A 23,150-nucleotide genomic window follows, 5' to 3' on the forward strand; every position below is an offset into this window, starting at 1 on the left:
GTTGTCGTTGTTATCATCGCGTGTCGTACTTCTATGTACGTACACACTTATCACATATCTCTCTGCGAAATGAAATCAGGTTTCGCTGAAGATACATTACACGTATGATTCCTAGAAGGGATTGTTTTGTCACTTTACAAAGGAAGAGCTTAGTTGACAAGATATTGATTTTTTTTTAAATTCTACATAGTTTTAGGGATTTATTAGGGCTATATACTGCGCAAGCAGTAAAACCCAATATTGAACCGTTTCAAAGAAAATGAAAGGAAAAATTTCACGTCCATTCTGATATACCAGTTCGTTTCATATTAGATGCAAAAAGAAATTTTTTAAACAAGAAATTATATATCATTACGCATGAATGGGGTAAACAAATTTAGAAGTATATCACGAGAAGGGTTGAAAAGTTTTGAGCCTAGCACGAGGGTAGGCTGAAAATGATTTCTGTCTTTTCGAGAGAACAAAACTTTTCGTTTTGTGTCATAAAACGGACGACACGCTCGAGATGTTTCATAGAAAAGCGTGACGGTAATTCCCATAGTAATTTTCCACGACTTTACAGGCGAGGAAAATGACCAGAGTAAGATATACGAGCAAGAAAGTAAGTAACGCGTCTAGAGAGATAAAATGGAAGAAGAAGAAGAAGAAGAAGGAAGAAAATGAAAAGAAAAAAAAAAGAAAAAAGAAGAGAGAGACAAGTGAACGAAAGATTCAAAAGAAAAAGAGTAGTCGCCAAATATTACCAAGACAGCACGGTACTTTTAATTAATTAATGCCAGAAAGAGGGTAGGCGTTTTTAAGTAAAATCCACTCTCCGAGACGAGTGAAGAACGCGAATTTTCCTTTTACAAAAGTCAAATGTAAGATGAAGTAAGGAGACTCCTCGAAAGTAGGTATTTAAAAACGTAAAGTGTCGGAAGAGAGACCGTGGCAAAGATTGAAATCCAAAAGATAGGAAAAGGGGTGAGAGGCAAAAGAGCGGAATAGAGGAGGCGAAGACATGGGTATATTATGGCGCAGGAAAGAAGGTACAAGAAGAGGAACATCAACGCGCTACCAGGACGACGTTTCAATTAGTAATTAAAACGTAACAGGCTGCTGCTAGTTTCATTCTCCCTCCTCCTTTCTCTCTTACTCTTTAACGCTACCCTCGTATAAGGTGGATCTTGGCTTCTTTATACATCTACTATTCCCGTCACCCACCATTGCCGTCTTGTAAATTAATTAATGCGTCCGTAACGAGATCAGAGGTGTCGGTAACGCAAAGGAGATCGGTACTTTTTCAACGTGTTCGTCGACCGAAAGCACCTATGCTCTTCTAACTTTAGATCATATTATTAATCTTTTTCATTATTCACTTTTTCTTTCCCTATACTATATTATGTAAGTATTATTATATCTTATATCTGTTTGTTTTCCTCCTCGCAGTCTTATAATTACCGTTTAAACTAGTTTGAACTCGCTGATTCATCAATACCACTTTACATTCTAGATAGATTTTGCCTTCTAAATATAATCACGTTCAATAGAGAATTATTACGAATTTCTGTACAGCACGATAAAACGCGATCACCAAACCGCGTTGAGGTAACCTTGGCCAAGAGCGAATTAGTTCATTTGAGAAAGTTCGTGGATAAAGCGAAACGATGAGAGGAGAAGTTTCTCCTTCCTCTTGTGGAAGCTCGGTGTCAGGATCTCTCGACCCTTTGAAACCCTTTCATCGGTGCTTCGCCCGCTTACATAATGCAGCCACTCTAATTAAAATAAATTACACCCTCGTTTATCCTAGTCCTTTCTCTCTTCCTCTTGCACTCTTCCTCTATTCTACTCCAACTCTTCCTGTCTTTCCGCACGCCATACGACCCTCTCCTATCTTTCACGAGTCTTTTTTTCGACGCCCTCCCTAACGGTTTTTTGTACCGCACTTTCGACCACCCTCGTCGTTCTCTTCTCGACCAACCCCTTGCTCGCTCTCGCTCTCTCTCTCTCTCTCTCTCTCTCTCTCTCTCTCTATCTTTTTCTCTCTTCTATAGCTTCTAGTAGAGCGTGTCCTTCTCTCGCACGCGCGCTCGTTTATTTGCACTTTATTCGAGATTTAATTTACCGACCTCCGCATGACAGACTCGTTGGTGAGCGCTCGACTCTGTGATGGGATTAAAAAGGGGAGGGAAAGAGAAGCGCGTCGATGGGTAAAAGGAGGATGAGGAGTTGGAGCTGAAGCTGGTACTGGAGGTGGAGAGAGAGAAAAGTTGGAAAAAGTGTACCTCCATCGCGAGCCTCGCGACCAATGGCAGACGAACCGCCGGAAAAATGGCCGAATCAAGGAAAGAGCGAGCTACCAGACGACGAGATAGGGCGCGACGATCGATATGACGCCTCCGCTACTTCCACTTTTATAGTCCTCTACCGATTTATACCATCTTTCACCATTTTCCCTTCCTTTTTTTTTTTTTTTCTTTCCACAGTCAAGTCTTTTTCCTCTGTTACTTTTTCATCCCTCAAAGAACGGAACAAATTAAAACGATAAAGATACTTGAGAAATCGCCCCCCCCCCGCCGCCACTCCCACCCGTTCATTCGAAAACGATACTGAATGGTTCTCGTGAAAAGTATTTACCTAATTCTCTTACAAACATAAAAGAACACGATTCCGTCGCAATGTTCGTTATCGTAAAGATGATATAAATTATCAAACCTCGTATGCATAAATGTATAAATGTATATATCGTATTATTCTTTGAGTCGTCGGGGTAAAATCCCGCGATCTATCGATTAGTTTTCTACGTCGATCGTGTGGAACGAACAATTCAAAAGGAGGGAGGGAGTGTGACCGAGCGAGCGAACGAGCGAGCGAGAGAAAGAGAGAAAGAGAAAATGGGAGAGGGAGAGAGAGAAAACGAGGAGGGTGATTTCAATTACAGCAAAACACGGCACTAATTACACTCGTTGGAGTCGCACGATGGAGAGCTTAAAACAGAAAATCGCGTCCTCTTCGTCGTCGTCGTCCTCCTCCTGTTCTACCACCTCATCCCTTCTCCCATTACCCTCCATCCACGTTTCACTCTCGTATTCCAGCGAACGAATTAATGCGGCGCCTCGCCTCGAGGACTTTCCTCTCGCTTGGCATCGAGGGGCCACTACCATCACCCGCTTTCGCGACAATTTACCGTGAGCCTCACGGATCGGGCGTAAGTATCGTGAAATTCAATTAAGTTCTAGGAGAGCAAGGCAGAGAGAAGAGAGCGAGGAGAGAAAAAAGAAAAGAAAAAAGAAGAGAAAAAAGTTAGGTATCCCCCTGTACCCTGCACCCTCTTCCAACTCTTCCTCTGTCACCTTCATACAAAAAGGAAAAGTGGTACGATTCCGTTTCGATAAATAAATGTTGTAGGTACTTCTTTTCATTCTCTATTTTTCCCTTTTCCCGTTTTTCTCTCTCCCTATCTCCGATCTCTTTTCTCTTGCTTTTACATCTACCTTCCGTTTTACACTCAAGACCGGTCGTCTTACTCATCTCCATGAATTCGTTATAAGCCGGCTATCGTGCCAAGAGACAACTCTTTTCCCGCTTCGCACTTCTTCATCCCGATATTTTCCTTCACTCCATTTCTTTCTTCTTCGACAAGAAACGAGAGAAGATCTTTTGTTCTTTGACGCGAGAAATCGCGGAAAAAGAGTGGTAAAAAGGAAAAGTAAAAGACAAAGCATTCACCCTCGAGAAGTAAATGGGTGCAGGAATAATAACATAGTAGTATCTTACTCAGTCGACGGTTTTCCATTTAAGATACGAGAAAGCTCCCTTTTTTCTCCTTCGAAAATCGAACTGATAACAAGAGAGAAAGAGTAGGAAAAACAAGGAGGACGTCGACGATGAATGGATAAGAGGAAAGTAACATCGGGATAGGAGGAATGAGAGGATGGATAGATAGATAGATAGATAGAGAGATAGAGAGAGAGACGGACGGAAGGAAGGTCAATATCGATGGAAACCTATTATCATCTATCTCCATGCCGTTATAATGGACGCACAGGTCCGATTATCAATCCTTAATAATTGTGCATATTAACCGCGCGCTAATTATCGACCACCAACCGCGCACCACCAGCGCCGTTGGCAAATCGCACGAATTATACTGAGTGCATTCGTTGCTAAAATACTAACTTACCGAACGACCGACCGATTCCAATTCGAACAAAGTTTCGTATTTCGGAAAAGGTAATCACGCGCGAAGTCTTTTCTTTCCGCTCGGGATGACTCTCGCCAGCGAGCTTAATCGAAAAATCGCGATTGAACGCACGCGAACCGTATTTCGGCGACTGTTGGTTTAACGTTCGACGCGTCGACCATACTTGATTTATGCGACTCTCGTTACTTTTTATTTTATTTGCGAGAAAAATATAGTTTATCATAGGGCGATAACGGAAAATCGGTTCGGACTGGTGTAATCTCGTTTCGGATTCATTTCGTAGGATTAACGTGCCGTTTGCGACATCCTTCCCCCTCTTTTTAGCGCGATTTGCAAACAAGCCCCCTCCCCCTTGGTTCCTATGAAATTAATTCCAAACGATCACTGATCTTTTCAATAACAATGTCGCGAGACCAATTTCCTCGTTTTATTTCTTACCAACTGTTATTTTTGAACGGGCAAAAGATCAATGAACTAAAAATTATAAAAAGAAAGATACAAAATATAAACCCTATTTGATTAATTTAAACAAAAGTGAACGGCCAAATAATATAGATTACCCTTGCTTCTCGTATTTCGCATTAAACGCGATTATTCGATTGTATATCGTATCATGTGGAAAGAAGGATTGGTGATGAGGGACGAAGAAAAGAGGAGAGAGGGCTATAGGGAGTGCGAGAGAGACTGTAAATATAAACTTGACAAACAATGGGCCAACATCGAACCGCCTCGTTCGTTTAGTGCTAAATATGAAGCGTGAAGACGAATAAATATTTGTAAGCGCATAATGTGATTTTCCTCGTTAATTCGCACTCCGATCCGATATACTTTATCGTATTAGCGTTTCCCAAACCGAATCGAAGCTTTTTCGATGGGATGAAAATTATTGAACTACGGGAGGACGGGATGATCGTAAAAGCACAAAAAGCGACAGAAACCCAAAAGAAATGAAAAAAGAGAATAAACAATCCATGAATTGGGGAAAGACGACTGGGCAGAAAAAAATGCCCTTTCAAAGGAAATTTCTTTCCTTTAATTCAACGATACTTGGACTAGATAAAATTTGGACCGATCGTTCGATCGACTTGTCGGAGGTCGATTCTCAAATTGATCTCGAGAAACGGAAGCTTTGCACGACGGACGAGTAGCCCGTCCTAGAACGCTCTCCGGTCTTTTTTGCTTTCCTGGAGCGCTTTTAATAAACGAGCGCCAGGCCCAGTGGGTGCTTTATACCACCGTCGTCGGGTGGGGGGAGACCGGAGGGAAGGGTACATTCCAAGCGGAAGGGGATGCTTTTGACGACGAGTTTTTTACGGCCCTGTATTCCGGTGGTCGGGCTTTTACGTCCATTCCGGTCTTCCACTCTTCAGCCCCTCGCAGCCCTTCTTTTTCGTCCTCGTCCGATAGGTAAACGCGGCATAGGAGTGCGCGGAACAGGAGTGCGCGGTGTAGCGGCGGTCTAATCACTTTTACGAGGTGAAATTTTACGAGACCGAAGTCGTTTTCCCCACTTCGCGCGTCTTCTGTCCTCGTTCACCAGACGAGGGTTAGGGACGAAATTACATTGCCAGATTTCGTTAAGCACTCTCGCGGTCAAAGCCAATTACCCCGTCGAACGTACAACTTTTTTATGCTCTTCTACGAGTTTCCTTCCCTTTTGCTTTCCACTTTTTTTTTTCTCTGACGTAAAGTGCAAAAGAAGAAAAAAAGAAAGAAAAAAAGAAAGAAGTTAAAACAAATATTCTCTATGTGGCAAACTTTTAAATCAATTTACGTCAAGAAATAGCAAAGGATTTGCCAAGATACTCCTTCGTAGTGATTTCACAAATTACTCCTTTAATAAAGCGTACTTGGACGGGATCTCGTCGTAAATTTAATTAAAATCGGAATCACTCGCACATCGGTTCCGACACGATGACAATAATAGCGATCGATCTTTTACCAATGCTCGAATTAAATATATATATCTATATACCTATCTGCTATTCCATAATAGAATCTAAGAGAGAAGAATGAATTCATTATCGCGGAAGAAAGTGGAGAAATAATAAGGCAGGATAATCGGTAACTCGATCGAGACTAATGGAATTTCCATCGAGACCGAATGTAACATTTCAATAATCGTCTTCGGGCTTGGCCCATTATCCGTTGGAACAAATTTCCAGTTTAGTTCGACGCGCTTATACCATGCTGCCAAAGAATTATGCTATCGAATCACGTTAAAGGCTTTTTATAATAATTCCTACTCCTTCTTATCCGAACGACAAGTTTACAGATTGTAAATCCCAAAATACCGTCTCGAAGGATGCCCTTTTAATACTAACAATAAGTTTTGTGATATTATTCGAGAGGAAATTAATTTAATGAGTGACAATCTCATTAAAAGCTTCAAAAATGATATTCTGAAAGTTCATAATGATATAAATATTATCACGGATCGTGTCTCTTTTATAGAGAATAAAATGCAAAATTTTGATCAACACTCGAAGAAACCCGTTACTGCGGAGGAAGTCATTGGCGAAATTATTGAAAGAGAGAAAAGATCGTCTAATATTATATTATATAATCTAGAAGAAAACGACTCATCTGTATCGTCTAACTCGAATATTTCTGAGGATGTCTTGGCCAAGAATATTCTGTTTAAAATTAATCCATCTGCTCATTTAGTATCTCGTTCTACCAGAATTGGTAGAAAGTATCCTAATAAAATTCGTCCTATTTGAATCACTTTTGCCTCAGAACATGAAGTTATTTCTGTTTTGAAAAATAAATCTAGATATTGGGGTTCCGTTTTACATCAGTCAGAACCATACCAACGCACCGCATGATCATTGAAATCATTAAGGAGTGAAATCGGTAACGAAAAATGGTATATCTAATATGAGTACTAGATTTTTAAATGGCATCCCTAAAATCGTCAAAACTAATCTGTCTTCATAAAATATATTTTCACACCGAGGATTTATTATCATAATGCTCGTGGCCTAAGGATCAAGCTCAGCGATTTATAATAAAACTTTAATGTTTACAGGCGTGACCGTCATAAATAAAATTAATCGTTTAAGCATAGAGGTGGTGTATATAATGTTGCTGGTAAAAATGTCTCTAGTATTCAGTTAAAGGTCTCATTGCAGCATTTTGAACAGCTGTTCCTTAAAGTTTTTCTTTAAATTCAAATTTTTAGTTTTTGTTGGTGTGTATAACTCTCTTATTATTATTTGTATTATTTATTATTTTCTTTTTTACTATATCTCTTTTGTTAAATTTATATAGTAATTTTTATTAATTATTATTTATTATTTGCTTTTTTACTTGACCTTTTTTTAAATTTATGTACTAATGAGTTTATTCCGTAAACAAATAAATAAATAAATAATACTTACGATATATACTACATATAATAATACATGTATACGCGCGAACGGCTTATTGGAATGTCAAAAGCGATTTGCGAAGTCTCTCGAGATAAGGATGAAGGATTAAGGCGAGAATGTAAAGTCGAATTGAAGCTCGCAATATAATGATGGCAGCTTAAATGGCAGCCAACCGTGGCTACTTCTACTTGCACGTATTCCCGAGAACCATTCTTTCTTTCACCTCCCCACTAGATTGATCGCGAGTGGAATTTGTTGAATTCTACGGATTCCGCCGACAAATTCTACTCTCTCTTCCTATCTCTCTCTTCCTCTCATCACTTCTACATTCTTTTCCTTTTCATTCGGTAGATTCTTTGAACGAGCAACGTTGGCCTGAACGATTCGACCGATGAGATAGTCGTTTACTCGCGATATCTTGGCAAAAGTTCAGAGAACGTATTTGTAGGAAAGGTTTGGCATCGGTCCGATATCAAAGATCACTGTTCTTCGCCAATAGCGAGATTGCCAAGGACGTCGTACTGCAGTTATTACGTTTCGATAAATCGATCAAATTAATGTGGATATTAGGGTGATTTAAAAAAGGAAAGCACCTAAATGCTTACCTACGTCGATAGAAGCAAATGAATTTTAAATAAGTGTATGGTGAATAGTAATGTACGATTATATTATATACATGGTAAGCATACTTACATGCCTCTCCTCGGCTGGATTAAGGCCTGGAACAGAGAAAAAAATGCAAATAAATTCTCTGGATAAGGATGAACGGCGCAGATATTTTCTGCACTATGCGCTATTTTATTTCGCTATTATTCGAAGATCGAATCGAATTGAGTCAGCGGTACACCTACAGGATCTTTTCTGTGAACAAAAAAAAGGAAAAAAGGTAAAGGAAGAGAATGGGAGCAGAAGGGAAGTCTGACTTCTTGAGAATTTCCGAGAAGAGAGTGGACGAGTTGGAGGAGCGAGAGAATGTGAACAGAAGAGAGGAAATACCGAGAGAGAGAGGAGAAGATAGGATGCGAGAGGAAGGGAGAAGAGCCCGAAGGAGGAAGCTTTGTCCTCGAGAAACCGAGTTCGTAGTTTGCTCTCGCTCGATTTCCCCAACCTCCTCATCCTCTAGATAGGTACATTTTGTCTCGCAGGAAATATCCTAACGGTCCTTCGCCCCACATAGCATCCGCATACTATCGTTTATTCTCTTTTTTCACAAATTACTTTTTCTTCTTCTTCTTCTTCTTCTTCTTCTTCTTCTTCGGATTATAGATTAAATACATTAAATAGCTTAACGTAGTCGTTGTGCTTGTGTAAAAGATAGAGAAAAAGAGAGGGAGAAAGAGAGAGAGAATAAGAAAGTTGTTCTCGATCCTTTGTGTTCGTTTTATGGTTCACCAAATAACGGTAGGGTGATGCGGTCGACCGGAAGAATTTCCTCATATTTCCCGGCTATTACCGAGGAGGAGAGAAGAAGTAGATATCGAGGAGATGGGAGGGTTAAACTCGTATACGAGCGTTCCAACGTCCAAAGGGATGAACGAGAGGGTAGGCTGGAAGATGCTTGCCCAGATATACGCTAACGTCGTCTACATGAGAAAGAAAGAAAGAGAGAAAGAGAGAGAAATTGCTAGCAAACGTGTCCCCCGTAAACCTGGCTAATGTTCGTCATCTTCTCCTTACCTTGTCCTTCCCAAAGGAACTCCATTTCTCTCCCTTGAGATTTCTCTTGGAGTCCCCTCGTGGGACTCCTTTGGATGCCCCCATAAACGGACGCGGAAGAGCGCGTATAATTTCCTACTAAAACCAGTAAGGGTGTCGTTCGCCATCCGAGAGAACGACTCGTTCGGCATTTGTCCGAGTACTTTCCGAAGAAAGTCATTCCAACGATACCTTCTTGCGAATTATTGCTTGCTAGAGAAGAGAATTATGCTTGGATTCGATGAATCGTATCGAGAGTACGATGATGGAAACCTATTGCTTGACTTTTTCGTTAACACGAAAAGGTGAAAGTGATATTATTCATCGAGGATGAAGTTTACGTCAAGTATCTACTTAAAAGAAATGAACAGGTTGATAGCTCGTTCCGAATACTTTTGCGTGAAAAAGGTATACTAACAGTAGTAGAAGAAAAACTGGAAGGGAGAATTATCAAACGAGTTCTTTTCCAGGTTGATAGATTGAATTTTCTATCTTTGGCCATCTTACTTTTCTTACCGAAGTGGTTAGTGGTTCAGATCTGAAAAAGAACAAAAGAAAAGGAGAAAGAATAAAAGAAAGGAAGAAAGAAAAAACATAGAAAAACCGGATCCTCTTTCTCCCTTGTCTCTCTCTCTCTCTCTCTCTCTCTCTCTCTCTCTTTATCTCACAGTCTATCTTAAAAAAGCATTTCTGCGAGGACAGAGTCGGCGATAAAACGGTAATACGAGCGACGCTACTGGTTTCTAATCGTCCGTAAAAGAGTCCGGTCTATTGCGATCGGCCACGAAATCGTTCTCGAATAGCGAGCGATCGAGTAAAAAGGAATCGGACGAGTGCTTCTGACGGATATTATGTTGACGACGAGGTAAAAGAAGACGGGCATAGAGTACGGTAAGGACGATAACAACGTTAGCAAAAGAACAATTCGCCAGAGGCAATGTCCCGGAAAGGGATTGTCCCGGAAGGGAAAAAAAACTTTTGCTACGCACTCAGGATCAAAATTGTTAGCCATTATTGTTTTAGACTTTCACATACCGTGCTGAGTCTTCGAAAAAGGCCATCGAAAGGTTTCGGGTTGCCCTTTGACGAGCCCTTATACTTGTTCCACGTTGACGTTAGAACGTAATATTTGAACAATGTTAATTAATATGACATTTTTAAACAAAGTCTCATCACCATAAACAATAAATATGACAAAAGTAAATGAACGACATGAGGACAAAGATTTGGGTTGGAAGGTGAGATTGTTTTTTAACGAAAAAAAGAAACAAAGAAATAGAAAAATCTTTTCGGAATCTTCTGTAAGTTGTAGGTATATGAGACGTCGACGAAGTTGGACGCGAAACAACGTGTAACAACTGCTCTGAGGTTACATCGGACAAAGGAGTATAACACGGTTAGACGAGTGTGGGTCGAGGTGGATGGAGTGCGGCCAAGAAGAAGGAAAGACATACGTATAGCATGGGTATATAGGAGCTCACTGAAAACGAGAAAGAGGGAAAGGGAGAGGAAGAGGGAGAGAGAGAGGGAGAGGGAAAGCGAGGGAGGAGGGAGGGATCAAGCGGCTTAGGGGCGTGAAGGTTTTAGACGAGGAGGTAGCTAGAGTCGGAAGGAACGAGGGAAGGAGTCGGAAGTACCCTCGTGTCGAGAGGAGATTCTAAGTGCTCTCTTGAGAGACGACGACGGAAAGAGAGATAGTTGAAGAGGCGAAAGAAAGACTTTGTGTGTATTTATGGTGTGTGTGTGTGTGTGTGTGTGTGTGTGTGTGAGAGAGAGAGGGAGAAAGAAAAGAAAGAAAGGGAAGAAAAAGAAGAAAAAAGATGGGCGAGGCTGAACGAGATGACATTGGGTGGACGAAGAAGAGAACTAAAGCGTGATAGAAGATGGTACAATTCCTTCTCTCGGTTCCTCCTTCTTTCCTTCTCGCTCACGATTCTGTCAGTGTGAAGGTTCTAGCACTGGTACGTAGGAGGTATATACAGGCCGAGGAGGACATCAACGCGAGTACCGGAGCGAGGTCAAGATCGGGACTTAAGCACGATCGTTTGCGTCATCCTTGGCTTTCCAGTCACGGAATACGTATTTCGTTCTAGCGAAGAGCACTAGGAAACCGTCGATGACCGTTTTCGATTTAGAATCGCATTACTTTCAAAGTATATTCTTATCGAGAAGACTTCTGATCCAAGCCAAAAGTATTTTGTTCATCTCATAACAGTTAAACCGTTGATTCACCAAGAGGATCAAACTAGCTTAGGTCTATCGTCTTACATTCTCATGATACCGTCTCCTGACACACAATAAGAGAAAATAAAACAAGTAGGCGAGCAAAACGATATCGCGAAAACACGATAAGTAACCGTTTTTTCGAAGAAAGATAATAGTAGAGCCTTCTTGTTTTTCCGTGTCACACCCGATCGTATTCGCGCAAATAAGATTCTCATAGGAGAAGCAGGAAACCCGCGAGACACTGAGCCAGCAATTTTTGTAAGTCGACACTTCGTCGACGTGTAACTACGACGAAGTTTGTAATGAGAGTAACTCTTGGAACTCCCCCCATCGTAATTGCTCTCGGCGAAATGAATCTTTCAAGATAATAGGACGATTAGATTAACGCGATATATATGACTAAATAATATTGTTGACATAATAATACTTTGATTGGATTAAGAAGCTTACCTCCGTTAGGTTTGAGATCATCTGGTTGACCTCGATGAAGGTCCGGCTTGGTCAACATCGAAAGAGGATGAGCCGCAGAACCTCCGGGAGTTGCTGTAGCACCTGGGGTCAAACCAAGACTCAAAAGGGTCGCGGACGCGGAACTGGGTACCGGAAGACCAGCTCCAGGTCCTAATCCTGGTAGTCCAGGAATGCCTGGGTGAGGTCCCATCGTTGCGCCCGGTGGTATTTGATGTGCTTGCATTTGTTGAAGAAGCCTCGGCAAGTCAGGCCTCTGTTGCTGAAAATAACCAAAAAACAAATAAACGATGATGCCGAGGAGATATATGCGGGAATAAGAAATTGTAGAAACGCGGATAACAGAATGGAATCATTTGAATGATAATATAGCTAGTTGAACAAAAAATTAGGTAACTCGTCGCTCGTGAATACTCAACTTCGTTAGAAGTCTCTGTTTGAGAAACGTAAACTTATCTATTGTAACAAGTTGCACCGTACGAACGCATAAGCAAATAAATTCTCATGACAAATAGTTCGTAGAGAGAGGCAATATTAAAGGTAGGTACGAGAAGCAGGTTTTTGCTTGTTTACGCGTTATAATTGATCAAACGATTTCATTTTTGCGAAAAAGGAAAATGTACGAGCTTAGTAATTTGTTTGTTGAAAAAGTTGCGGGAGACCGCAGCAAACCATCGGGGTAGTCGGTGTATCCCCTTGTACGGACGAGTAACCGTTACCGAACTCTTTGCCTTTTTTTCTTTCTTCTTCTCTTCTCGTTTTTTCTTTCTCTTCCAGCGTGGTTAAAATGGCGCGATGCTCGCGATGTATAACGACTTGTCGCACAAACTCGAGAAACTTTAAATAACCGAGCCTTCCGACGCGGAAAAGTGCAAAACTGGGAAATAAGAGGAATAAGGAAAAGCGAAGGAGAAAGAGCATGATGAGATTTATGCGGTCACTTGCAGCGAACGTCACCAAAAACTTTGTTAGAAAGCGCGAAGCTCCTTTCGCCGGTAGTTGCCTCGTTAGTTCGCTCCTTTCCTCTCTTCCCACTTGGTGTCGAGTCATTTTTAGTTAACAGACAAGTTGTAAAGCTCTTCAGCGGTGTTTTAACGGTTCGCGAATCTCGGGCGAAAAGCGAACGGGAACGGGAACGGGAGCGGTAACGGGAGCGGGAACGGGAGCGGGAACGGGAAAGAGAACGGGAACGGGGATGGAGATAGAGAAACGCTATAGTAGGAAATGGTAGTGATGGTGGTGGTGGTGGTGGTGGTGGTGTTGGCGTCGAGGGTTAAACCGCTTCACGTACAATCCTTGGAGAATCTTTCATCTCTCTCGCTATCTCTTTCTATCTGTATCTCTCTTTGCTTGTACGGTATACACGTGTTAAGGCAGACCCCGGCGAATATTCCTGAGAGTAGTTTGCCGAGATAATTAAATGGCTTAACGATATAATAACCTTGCGTCGAGCGGCTGTCTGAGCAGAACCACCCACAAAACACGCAAACAGAGAAGAGGGAGAACGACATGTATGCACGGGCATACCGTCGTGTCGACGAACGGGGATGATGCTAACTCTCGGTGAAGTGCGAGAGAGATAAAGAGAAAGCGAAGGGTGAGCACCACTTCGAGTTGGAAGAGAAGATGCTCTCGCAAACGTTGCTGGAGATTTGGGAAAGCCGGAAGCCCCGAGGAAACGTTCCTCGAGTTTCTACTCTCTGCAGCGATAATAATACCGAGAACCTGAAGCTGCCACACCTAAAGTCTACCACCTCTCTCTCTCTCTCTTTCTCTTTTCTCATTCCCACCCCTCGCTTTTATTTTGCCTCTTTTGCCTAAAGAGAGAAAGAGAGAGAGAGAGAGAGAGAGAGAGAGAGAGAGGAAGAGAGATGAGAACAAATCGCTGCCTAGTCTTTGCGCGAAGATAATTATTCTTGCTACTTCAATTAAATTCCATTTAGCGTCGACTTTTATCAACAATTTTCTCATTCTTTTCCGAACACAATACATTATATCGGTGTAAAGATAAGTTGGCAGCTTCAAACAAATTTTTACTGATCGTGATACACTTGAATTTTTTCCCCCTCCTCTCTCTCTCTTTTTGCACAAGAGAGAGAACAGAAGCAGACACATCGAAGAAGAGGCTCGAAATTCCTCGTGCACCTGCATCCATTGCCAGTCTCGTCCTCAGCACTTTTCATCAGAGTCGCCACTTGCTGACTCGGCTAACCGTGAAGATTGTGCTGGAGGACCGTAGGAGATCGTCTTAACCTTCTTCCATATCCCGCGTCGTTGCCGGCTGAAAAGCATCCTCAGCCTTGCTTGCGACTTGTCGACGACCAAGCCGAGAATGGCTCTTGGTGACGCTCGTCACTTTTTTCTTCTTCTTTCTATATTTTTTCTCCCTTTGTGTGTGTGTGAGTCATCCGGTAGTAAAATTTTAAAAGAAAACAAAGATGAAATTATTTGCTATATAACGACCTCATCGTCGAACGAGGCAACCAAACCTCGAGTCGCCCCTTGAACATACGTATTTACTTACTTTGATGTCTTTAAAATGAATCAAAGAATACTCTACTTTTGGATAAAATATTTGGTAGATCGACTCTACGAGCATCCTGGAATAAGTCCAATCATTTGCACAGTATCAATTAAAAGGGGTAAGTTACTGAAAGGGATGCAGAAGTGAGCCTCAACTTTTCCGTTCGATCTGCTTGCGGCCAGTTGAGAGAGAGAGAAACAGAGGCAGAGGGGGGAGGATAGAACGAGGTTGAGATGGAGCGAGTTAAGGCGCCGAGAATCCTGGGATCCTGCTAAGGATTTGCCGCACGTACCCCGACAACGCCGCGGATCCATGGTAGTTTCGAGAGGGATGAGGGTGGGACGAGGGAGGGACGAAGAAGGGGCAAGGAGGGTAGGTAGGAATGCTGATTAGTTGGTGCTCGTGCGCCATAACACTATAACCTATCCGGTCTGGAAACCGGCAGGAAGACTCACTGTAAGATTCGAGTTGGAGTTGGCTGAGAAAGAGGAAGAGGAAGAGGTGGAGAAGTCGAAGAAGGAAGAGGGAAGAGAAGGGAAGAAAGGAAAGAGAGGTGGAGGTGATGCTGCTGGTGCTGGTGCTGGTGGTTGTGATGGTGATGGTGATGGTAGTGGTGGTACTTGTGGAAAGAGAAGGTGGAGACGAAGGCGGAGGAAGAGAGTCGAGAGAAGCCGGCGGCTTAATAGGGAGGAAATTGAGTGCTCGAGCAATATTGAGGAGGATTTCGGATTCGCCAGGATCGTATCCATCCGTCCGCTTTCGGATTCCTCGAGCGTGCATCGGCTTCCTCTTACTATCGTACAGTGGTTCTCATTCGGTTTTCTACATCAACGAATTTCTAATATTTTTCCTATATATTTCCTATATATATATACACACACACACACACAGACACACACACATATATATATATAGGCCAATTTTTCAAAATTTGTTCGATTGATCTTACGTGATATAGAAGAATGATCGTAGATAAACAAAATAATATTAGCAATTAGATAGTGACATAACCGGCCACTATCTAAATCTCTCGAATTACGCGTTTATTTATCGAGGATAATGCGATCCTTGCATTGATTCACGTTTACCTTGGACTATCCTCTATACATCGGCAATGCGAAATACGATCCACACGAGCGAGCCGCAATTAACGTTTTACTCGTATGTACGAGCATGACGCGCTTTACGTCGGATATACGCTTTAATATCGTTTCAACGACGCTCGGCACTAGATGCAATCATAATCAATAATATCATGCTGAGTGGCACACGTTGCGCAGATTAATTTATCCGCCATTGGCGCGTACTCACCCCAATAATAGCATTCAGCTCGGTCATGGTTACTTGCTTGGCTCTGTCAACAGCAGAGGCGACTTGCTGTTGATGTTCCTGAGAGAGGAAGGGTAGAATCTGGGCGATTATGGCGTTCAACCTCTTCGCTATCTCCGTCTGAAAGAAAACGACAAAAGATTATTTTTCGTTAGAATTACATTTGAAAAGTAATAAAATCGTTCTGAGATTTTACTAGCAAATGTAGGAAGAGCGAAGAGGGCACACGTACGACCCTCTAAAAAATTTATACGAGAGCATGTAGGATCCTAAGAGCGCTTTAACCGTGATAGTTAAGACGAAGTAAGGATCATTTAAACGTATTCTTAGGAGCAAAAGGAGGAGCTGCAAATGGTCCATAATCCTCGGAGAGTATCCTTGACAGTATCCTCAAGCTGGAACGAACTAACGAGGATTAAATCGAACTCTTACGATATAGTCAATAATTGGAAAATTACGCCAGCATGCCGATCCGTTCGAGGAGAGAAAAATAACTGATCGTTGCTCGTCCGTCCGTTCTGGATACGTGCGGAAATGAAAATCGACCAACAGAGTACACTTTCGGCGCCAATGTCCGATTGTTTATCTATGCGAAACCATCGTCGATGATTTATAAAACGAATCGTTCGTTTTACGTTCACATATACGTGTGTACGCAGGTACGTGGACTTGTACTTTTGAAACGCTCTTCAAATAAAATGATTACGAACGAGCGTACGTGATATTTATTTACTCGCACGCTTCATCCCGGAAACGATAATACGAACAAATATACTCGGAGCCCGTAGTCGAAACGTAATGACAAAATTTCTCTTTCATTGAAAATGAAAATCACCGGGTCGATGAAAACAGTCTGCTGCGATGTATCGAATCGAGCCGCGGAGTTTGAAAAATTGAACAGATGCTGCGCGTAATTAGCGGACGCCCGAGAGCGTCATCGAAAATATTTTTTCTCTTTTTATCTCACTTTCGCAACGCGGTTTATAAAAGTTCATAATTTATCAAAAGATAAAGTTTGCGTTGAACAACTTTTGATCGCTATATCGTTTAGCAAATCTCTATTTAGGTTTGATCTTAAATAATACACATCTTGTATCATCCTCTCTCTCTCTCTCTCTCTCTCTCTCTCTCTCTCTCTCTCTCTCTCTTGCACCCTTATAATTAACACGAAATTATTGGGCGCATTTAAAGCAGGAAGAGAAAACGAAGAAGCTAACTTGTTTAATGTTAAAAACGGTTAGACAGCTATGTACGGCGCTTAATGCGACTCATAAAAGAGAGAAGGGTGTATAAAGGCTGGCTCAACTACTGGGCGGTATAAACGTAAAATCCTTATGAAATTTCTCTAACTCTTTATATCTGTCTCACTTTCTTTCTCTCTCTTCCTCCCTTTTTCGTTTCCTCTTCGTCTTGGTTGCCGTTGCCGACGGCACTAATTTTCACTGCCGCTTAAACGAGTCTCGGATGTTAATTGAAATATCGTGGCCACTAAAATTCTTGGCAAGTTTCCCTTTCCATAACCGAAAGCACGATGCCAGACAAATGGAACGGGAGGAGGAGACGAAGAAGTACGAGAAGGAGAGGGGAGGGGCCGTACAGATAAGAGCACGAAAGCCTGCCAGGGAGGATGGAGCGAGAGGAAAGAGAGAAAAAAATACACACACACACACTCACACTCACACGCGCCACACATAGATGTTTTAATTACCCGTCGCCTTCGAAGTGCCAGTCATTAAGCCACTAATTATAACGTACGCGAAAATGAGTCGAGCCATCCGCGAGCATCACATATGAAAGTGCACGACGGACATAGGGAAAGAGAGAGGAAGGGGGGAGTGGGTGAAGAGAGAAGGAGATGTGAACGTAGCTCGCAAACTCTATACATATGCATGAGAGCTTGCGCTCTACTACGGCGTCGACGTTGATGAACGGAACTTTTTGTTTCGGTCACCCCAACCCCTCCGCTTCCGTCGCTCTCCTTTCCGCGAGCCTTTAAAGAAGCCTTAACTCGATGAGCTCCCACCCTCTAGTCAACAAATTTCATCGATTATGAAATTTATGCTCCATGGAATACGTAATTAAAACGGAGCGCGTACTCGCTTTATCGTAATTTCCTGGGTCACGGACAAACGCTTGGAGAATGAAAATGTCGTCTGTACAAGTAGTTGCAAATACGAACTTCTTTTCAACGATCCTTTACATCGCGCTCCCTCCTCTTTCTTCAGTTGAATTTTTCATGTTTCAGGGTGGTACCTTCGAATCGACGAATACTTGGAACGTTTCTACGCTCGACACCATCTTCGAGGACGAAGCGCTAATAGGCCTAGCTTAATAGGCTAAGAAAATTCACCACGTTCTGAAAGGACAGTTAAAGCTGATGAAGACACAATAAAGACATTAATTGATGCAAACCGGCGAACAACAACTCGTGAGCTCGTTGAGAGATTAAATTTATCGAATTCGACCGTTCATGATTATTTGAAACGCCTAGATTTAATCTCAAAGCTCACTCACTATAGGAAAATTGTCTTTCATTTTCATAAAAAGAAACGAAACTATTTTCCGAACAAGCCAAAATAAAGCATGCTGTCACGAGGTGCCACCCCATCTACAGTAGCTCGTAGTAGCATATCGCGAAGGAGATTTCGGGAGATGGAGAAGGCTTGGGAGATTGTGGAGTAAAGGGATGACTTGTTCTAGAAAAGCGAAGGCGATGGAAAGAAAACGAGAAAAAAGTGAGGAGAGAAAAAGAAAAAGCCCTCCCCCGTTGGAGACGTAATTGCGTTGCCGAGAAGTTTTCTCCGGGTGAGAGGTAGCCAAGAAAATAATGAATGGGGATGGATGCTTTACCGCTCGCAAGGGTGGTGGCCTGCGAGAGAGTGGAGGAGGAAGAAGAAAAGATAAAGTGAGGAAAGAGGAATAGACAAAAAGATGGAGGGTAAGTTTGGGTTCTGTGGGTTCTCATTGTCCTGGATCTCACACCGGCTATATGAAAATCTCTTCTCTCGGAATGAATTTTTCTCTTCCGCGCCAAATTGGACCACGAAGATTGCTGGTCCGAGCCCCCACCCTTCCTTTTCCTCCAGGCTAACGGTTCTTTGTTTGAAGTAATACGACTGACGGAATTACTCGTTAAAATGTCCACAGTTATACGTTATAGATATTTTTTCACTGCGGGGAAACAGAAATTTCGTACGCTCGTCAAATCGCAGATATCGAATTGCAATCGAGTAATCGTTTTAATTATTTTTGTTATCTCGCTCTCTCTCTCTCTCTCTCTCTCTCTCTCTCTCTCTCTCTCTCTTACACGTCAGAGGGTAATAACAAATAAAAATTTCATTTCAAATGAAAGATGAAATATTAGAAATGACGACTTTTTCGTGATAGATCGATCGAACGTTAAATCGATGAATCGATAAAAAAGAAAATCCGACATGCAAATGGGAGAAATTTAAGCTCGGCTTTTCCACATATTATCTTTTCTGTGTGTGTTTCGTTCTTTCCGGAATTGAAGGAGCGTGGAAGGAGGGGTCGTGACACGTCGAGACGGAAGCATGGGTGCCCGAGCTCGTAATATCGCGAAAGCCGCAAGAAGCTCTCGCAAAGTGCTCCGTGTCTCTCTCTTTCTCGAGTATGCTCATGTACTCGGCACCCACCATCGCATTAGCTCCATTGCGATCTGGCCCCCTTAGTGGCAACGGCAACTACACGAGAGAAAAAGAAAGAAAGAGATGCAATAGAAGCGTGCTTGTGTGTGTATTCAGTAGAATACGCTCACGTACAAACACTCTCGGGTGTCTTTCGTATGTATTATAGAGGGGTATATATACCTGAAAGCTGGCAGCAACACTCTTGGCATAAAAATGCAAAGCGACGAAGTGCCGCCGATAAAATTCTTCGCCTGTAAAACGGTGACGTGCATCGAATGCTCTTTCAACTCCTCCCTCTCAACCGTACCTTCTTTTTCTTTTTCTTTCCCTCTCTTTTTATTCTTTTTTCGTATCCTTCTTCGTGCCACGATCTTCATCGTAACCTCGATGTTCCAATACGTATCGAGGAACTCGACTAATACCACAAATTGTCGTAGTTCTTAGCGAAATGGATAGGAAGAGAAAGGAAATAAACTAGATACGATAGAGAGAGAGAGAGAGAGAGAGAGAGAGAGAGAGAGAGAGAGAGAGAGAGAGAAAAGAAACAACCACAAGATAAGGACTCTATTCCAATGGTGAGAAGCTAAATATCGAATTGATAAGGAAACACAGAAATAGAGCAACTCATCCATAAAAGTCCTTAATTCGTTGGGCAACCACGCTATAATAACGGAGAAGTACGCTCCAGGTTGAGTGTATCTGGAAACATTTAATTGAAGGGTCAGCAGCGAGTGTTCCGACGGAGCGAAAGTTTGCGGCAACAAAGCCACGCTCTGCTTCCTCTCTCTTACACTAACAGGTCGTCGGTAACACCGTTGCATCGAGAATAGGAAAGGGAGCGAACGATTCTCCGTGTGTTTGTGTATACCTACCTACGTATGGCCGCGTGAGAAAGAGAGATAAAGCAACGCCTGCGCGCTCGTAAAACGCCACGTTACTCGCTCTAACGAGTAAACCAACGACCACCACTGGCTCCATCACCGCCTCCGCCACCATCAGCAGCAGCACACCACCAGTTTCTCTCTCACACAACCACCACCGCCGTCGCCAATGCCTCCACCGCTAGCGCTCGTCGGACTTTCCTGGTATTATGCTGTACGAGCAAATAAACCGACGTGTTCGGCTAACTCCCTGGTTTCTGGTAAGCCCCTATACACTGGCTGCACTCGCTGTAAAGCCCGGCTAACGTCCGCGTGATTGCAATATTTCGCGGGTTGCGGAGAATACCGGATGTACGGCGTAGCTTATTCTCCTCTATGTGAGTGCGCGTATCCGTGTGTCCGCGTATACGCGTGTCTGCGTTAAGGTACCTTTTCGTGCACACGCCCCTCCCTCCACATGTGGATTCTCTATCGATGGAATATTCTGTACTCTCTGCTCGTTGAAAACTCTTCGTCGAACATTATCCATCGTAACGCAGCCGACGCTCGCCAAGAGAAGTTAGATTTAATCAATTTGTCTTCTACCTAATGAACGATCAGTTTACCTATTCCGAAAAACCGACATACCACGATGATCGCAAACTGTCCCATTTATCCCTCATTCGTTTATATTACTTCTTATTTCTTTCTATATTTAGTCAGGTTAATCTAATAGAAACTATGCGACGATCCTCGCCCCTCCACCCCATTAACATTAATATCTATATCGGTGTAGATATATACATATACATAAAGAAACGTATAAATGTAGGAAATACTTTTAGTTGAACGAGTAAAAATTTCAACGCGTTTCTGGTTCAGACGATATTCTCTTGCATGACGTACGTACTACATAGGTGGGCACGATTTATGGGACAGGGGGAGGAGGGAGTCGTGTGATCTCACGGAGATGACTCGTAGCGATGGTAGTAGTAGAGAGCAGGCTGCCAGGCAACCGCGTCGAAAATTGCTCATATAAATATTAGAACTCGCTATTGTCATTCGGTTAATTTTCCGCGGTGCTGCTTGTCGGAAGAGAGACAGATAGATCGTAAAAGAGAGACAGAGAGAGAGAGAGAGAGAGAGAGAGAGAGAGAGAGAGAGAGGGAGAGGAAAAGAGAGATAGATATGCGACGGGATGGACGAGCCTGAGGGATAGTGGTGGAAAAGGTGGTCGGGACAAACTACCCCTCGATGGAATTTTATGCGCTTGGTGCTTTCGATGCTGCAAACCATGCTCCACTCGCGTCACATTTCGTTTCAGTGTGGACATTGTTCGGTCAGTTTCTCTCTCGCTCTTTTTCCATTTCTCTCTCTTTCTCCCTCTCGTGTCATCGGTTTGCCTCTGGGCTTTTCGTCCGCATCGTGGAAAAATGACGAAGCTCCCGTCGACTCGCTAAATGTCGACTTGCTAACGAATTATTTTAACCGACGTAAAATCGGAAATATCGCTCTATCGTATATGAGTTTCGATCTATGGACGTGCGTGAACGAGTCATCGTCCCTTCATTTGCAAATTGACAATCAAAATCGTTTCGACGATATATCGAAGTAGATTGTGGAAAAAACGAATTACACGATTTTACAATTTATTTTTATAATAATTTCATTTCATTTATTTTTTCTTCATCTCTTTTTTTTCTTTCTCTATCTCTCATCAATGGTACCTATATAATCTCGATCGGTAAGTTATGCGAAAGCTCGTTCCTAATTCCGACCATGTCTATGCCAGTTATTGGAACGAAAGGTGCGAACGATGGTGGTTTCACCGCGAATTTGTGCTATGGAGGTCAATGGTTGGTAAAGTGGGCTGCGAACGCGTGGGTGAGCAGAGAATTAAAGAGAGAGAGAGAGAAACAGCAAGGGAACGTGTAATTGCGAACAGGACGATGACACGTTCGGCAACGCGTTTTTCTGCTGACGTGAGATTTTCTACTCTTTGTTTTTTCCATCGAAACTTTCCCTCCCATCCTCTCCCGTTTTTGCCAGGGAAACAGAGAGAGAGAGAGAAAGGGGATACGCGTTCGCTCAGTCCACTTAATTATTTTAACATTTAAATAACGGGCAATCAGTCCCATTCGTTCGTCTACTGGCTCTCGTGTAATTAAATTATAATTACAGGATCGTCGAAACGAGCGCGCGAAAATCATTAACGTCGGCCCTCTGCGTGTCCGGAAAAACTGGTCGACTAACAACCGACCAACGTAATATCCGTTTTGTGTGCTCGCGCATCGATCGGTGTTACAGAGAGCGCCGGGTGTTCGCGAATAATTTCCGATATCCTTTTGCAACGTGAAATTTATTAAGACAATCTCGACTAACTCGACCGAGATACGAGAGCGAGAGCGGCATATTTGTCCGCAAAGCATCTCGCGACGTATAAGGGATACACCTATAAACTTAGTACCGTGGAAGGCGAAACGCTCGAGGGTATATAAATTTCAGCCACGACTAAACGCCCGCAGTTTCCGAAGTTATACAGCTGCGACGAGAAATCTTGCCGCCCACTGATATCTACGTATATACAAACTTCTATACATATATGGATACCTATACATAGATATATTTCGCGAGCATGGAAATTAAGATATCATGCCAAGATTACAAATCTCATGCAAAACGCGAACGTAACTCGATTAGTTTGATTAAATCGCAACCTCGATCTTTCCTCTATTCGTTAACGATTCCTATCTCTTTTTTTCTCGTAAAAAGTTCAAGGAAGCTGGAATGGAGAGACAGAGAGACAGTGAGAAAGAGAGAGAGAGAGAGAGAGAGAGAGAG

The 23,150-nt window shown here is 42.6% G+C and overlaps 1 protein-coding gene across 2 annotated transcripts in view; it reads right to left on the reverse strand.

Moving 5' to 3' along the window:
- Positions 1–23,150, reverse strand: part of LOC106785872 (protein groucho-1-like) — an 86,878-nt gene that overhangs the window by 11,367 nt on the left and 52,361 nt on the right. The window contains exons 5-7 of one of the 2 annotated variants that reach the window (XM_014746674.1): positions 15,782–15,919; positions 11,929–12,202; positions 8,251–8,276 (exon numbers count right to left, since the gene is read on the reverse strand). In XM_014746674.1, coding sequence (XP_014602160.1) covers positions 8,251–8,276; positions 11,929–12,202; positions 15,782–15,919 — 438 coding nt within the window. Of the gene's footprint in view, positions 1–8,250; positions 8,277–11,928; positions 12,209–15,781; positions 15,920–23,150 lie in introns of both variants that reach the window. The other variant, XM_014746673.1, reaches the window with a different exon arrangement.

Source organism: Polistes canadensis, unplaced genomic scaffold (genome assembly GCF_001313835.1).
Source record: "Polistes canadensis isolate GaletaPanama2010 unplaced genomic scaffold, ASM131383v1 scaffold_58, whole genome shotgun sequence".
In the NCBI taxonomy this organism is placed as follows: domain Eukaryota; kingdom Metazoa; phylum Arthropoda; class Insecta; order Hymenoptera; family Vespidae; genus Polistes; species Polistes canadensis.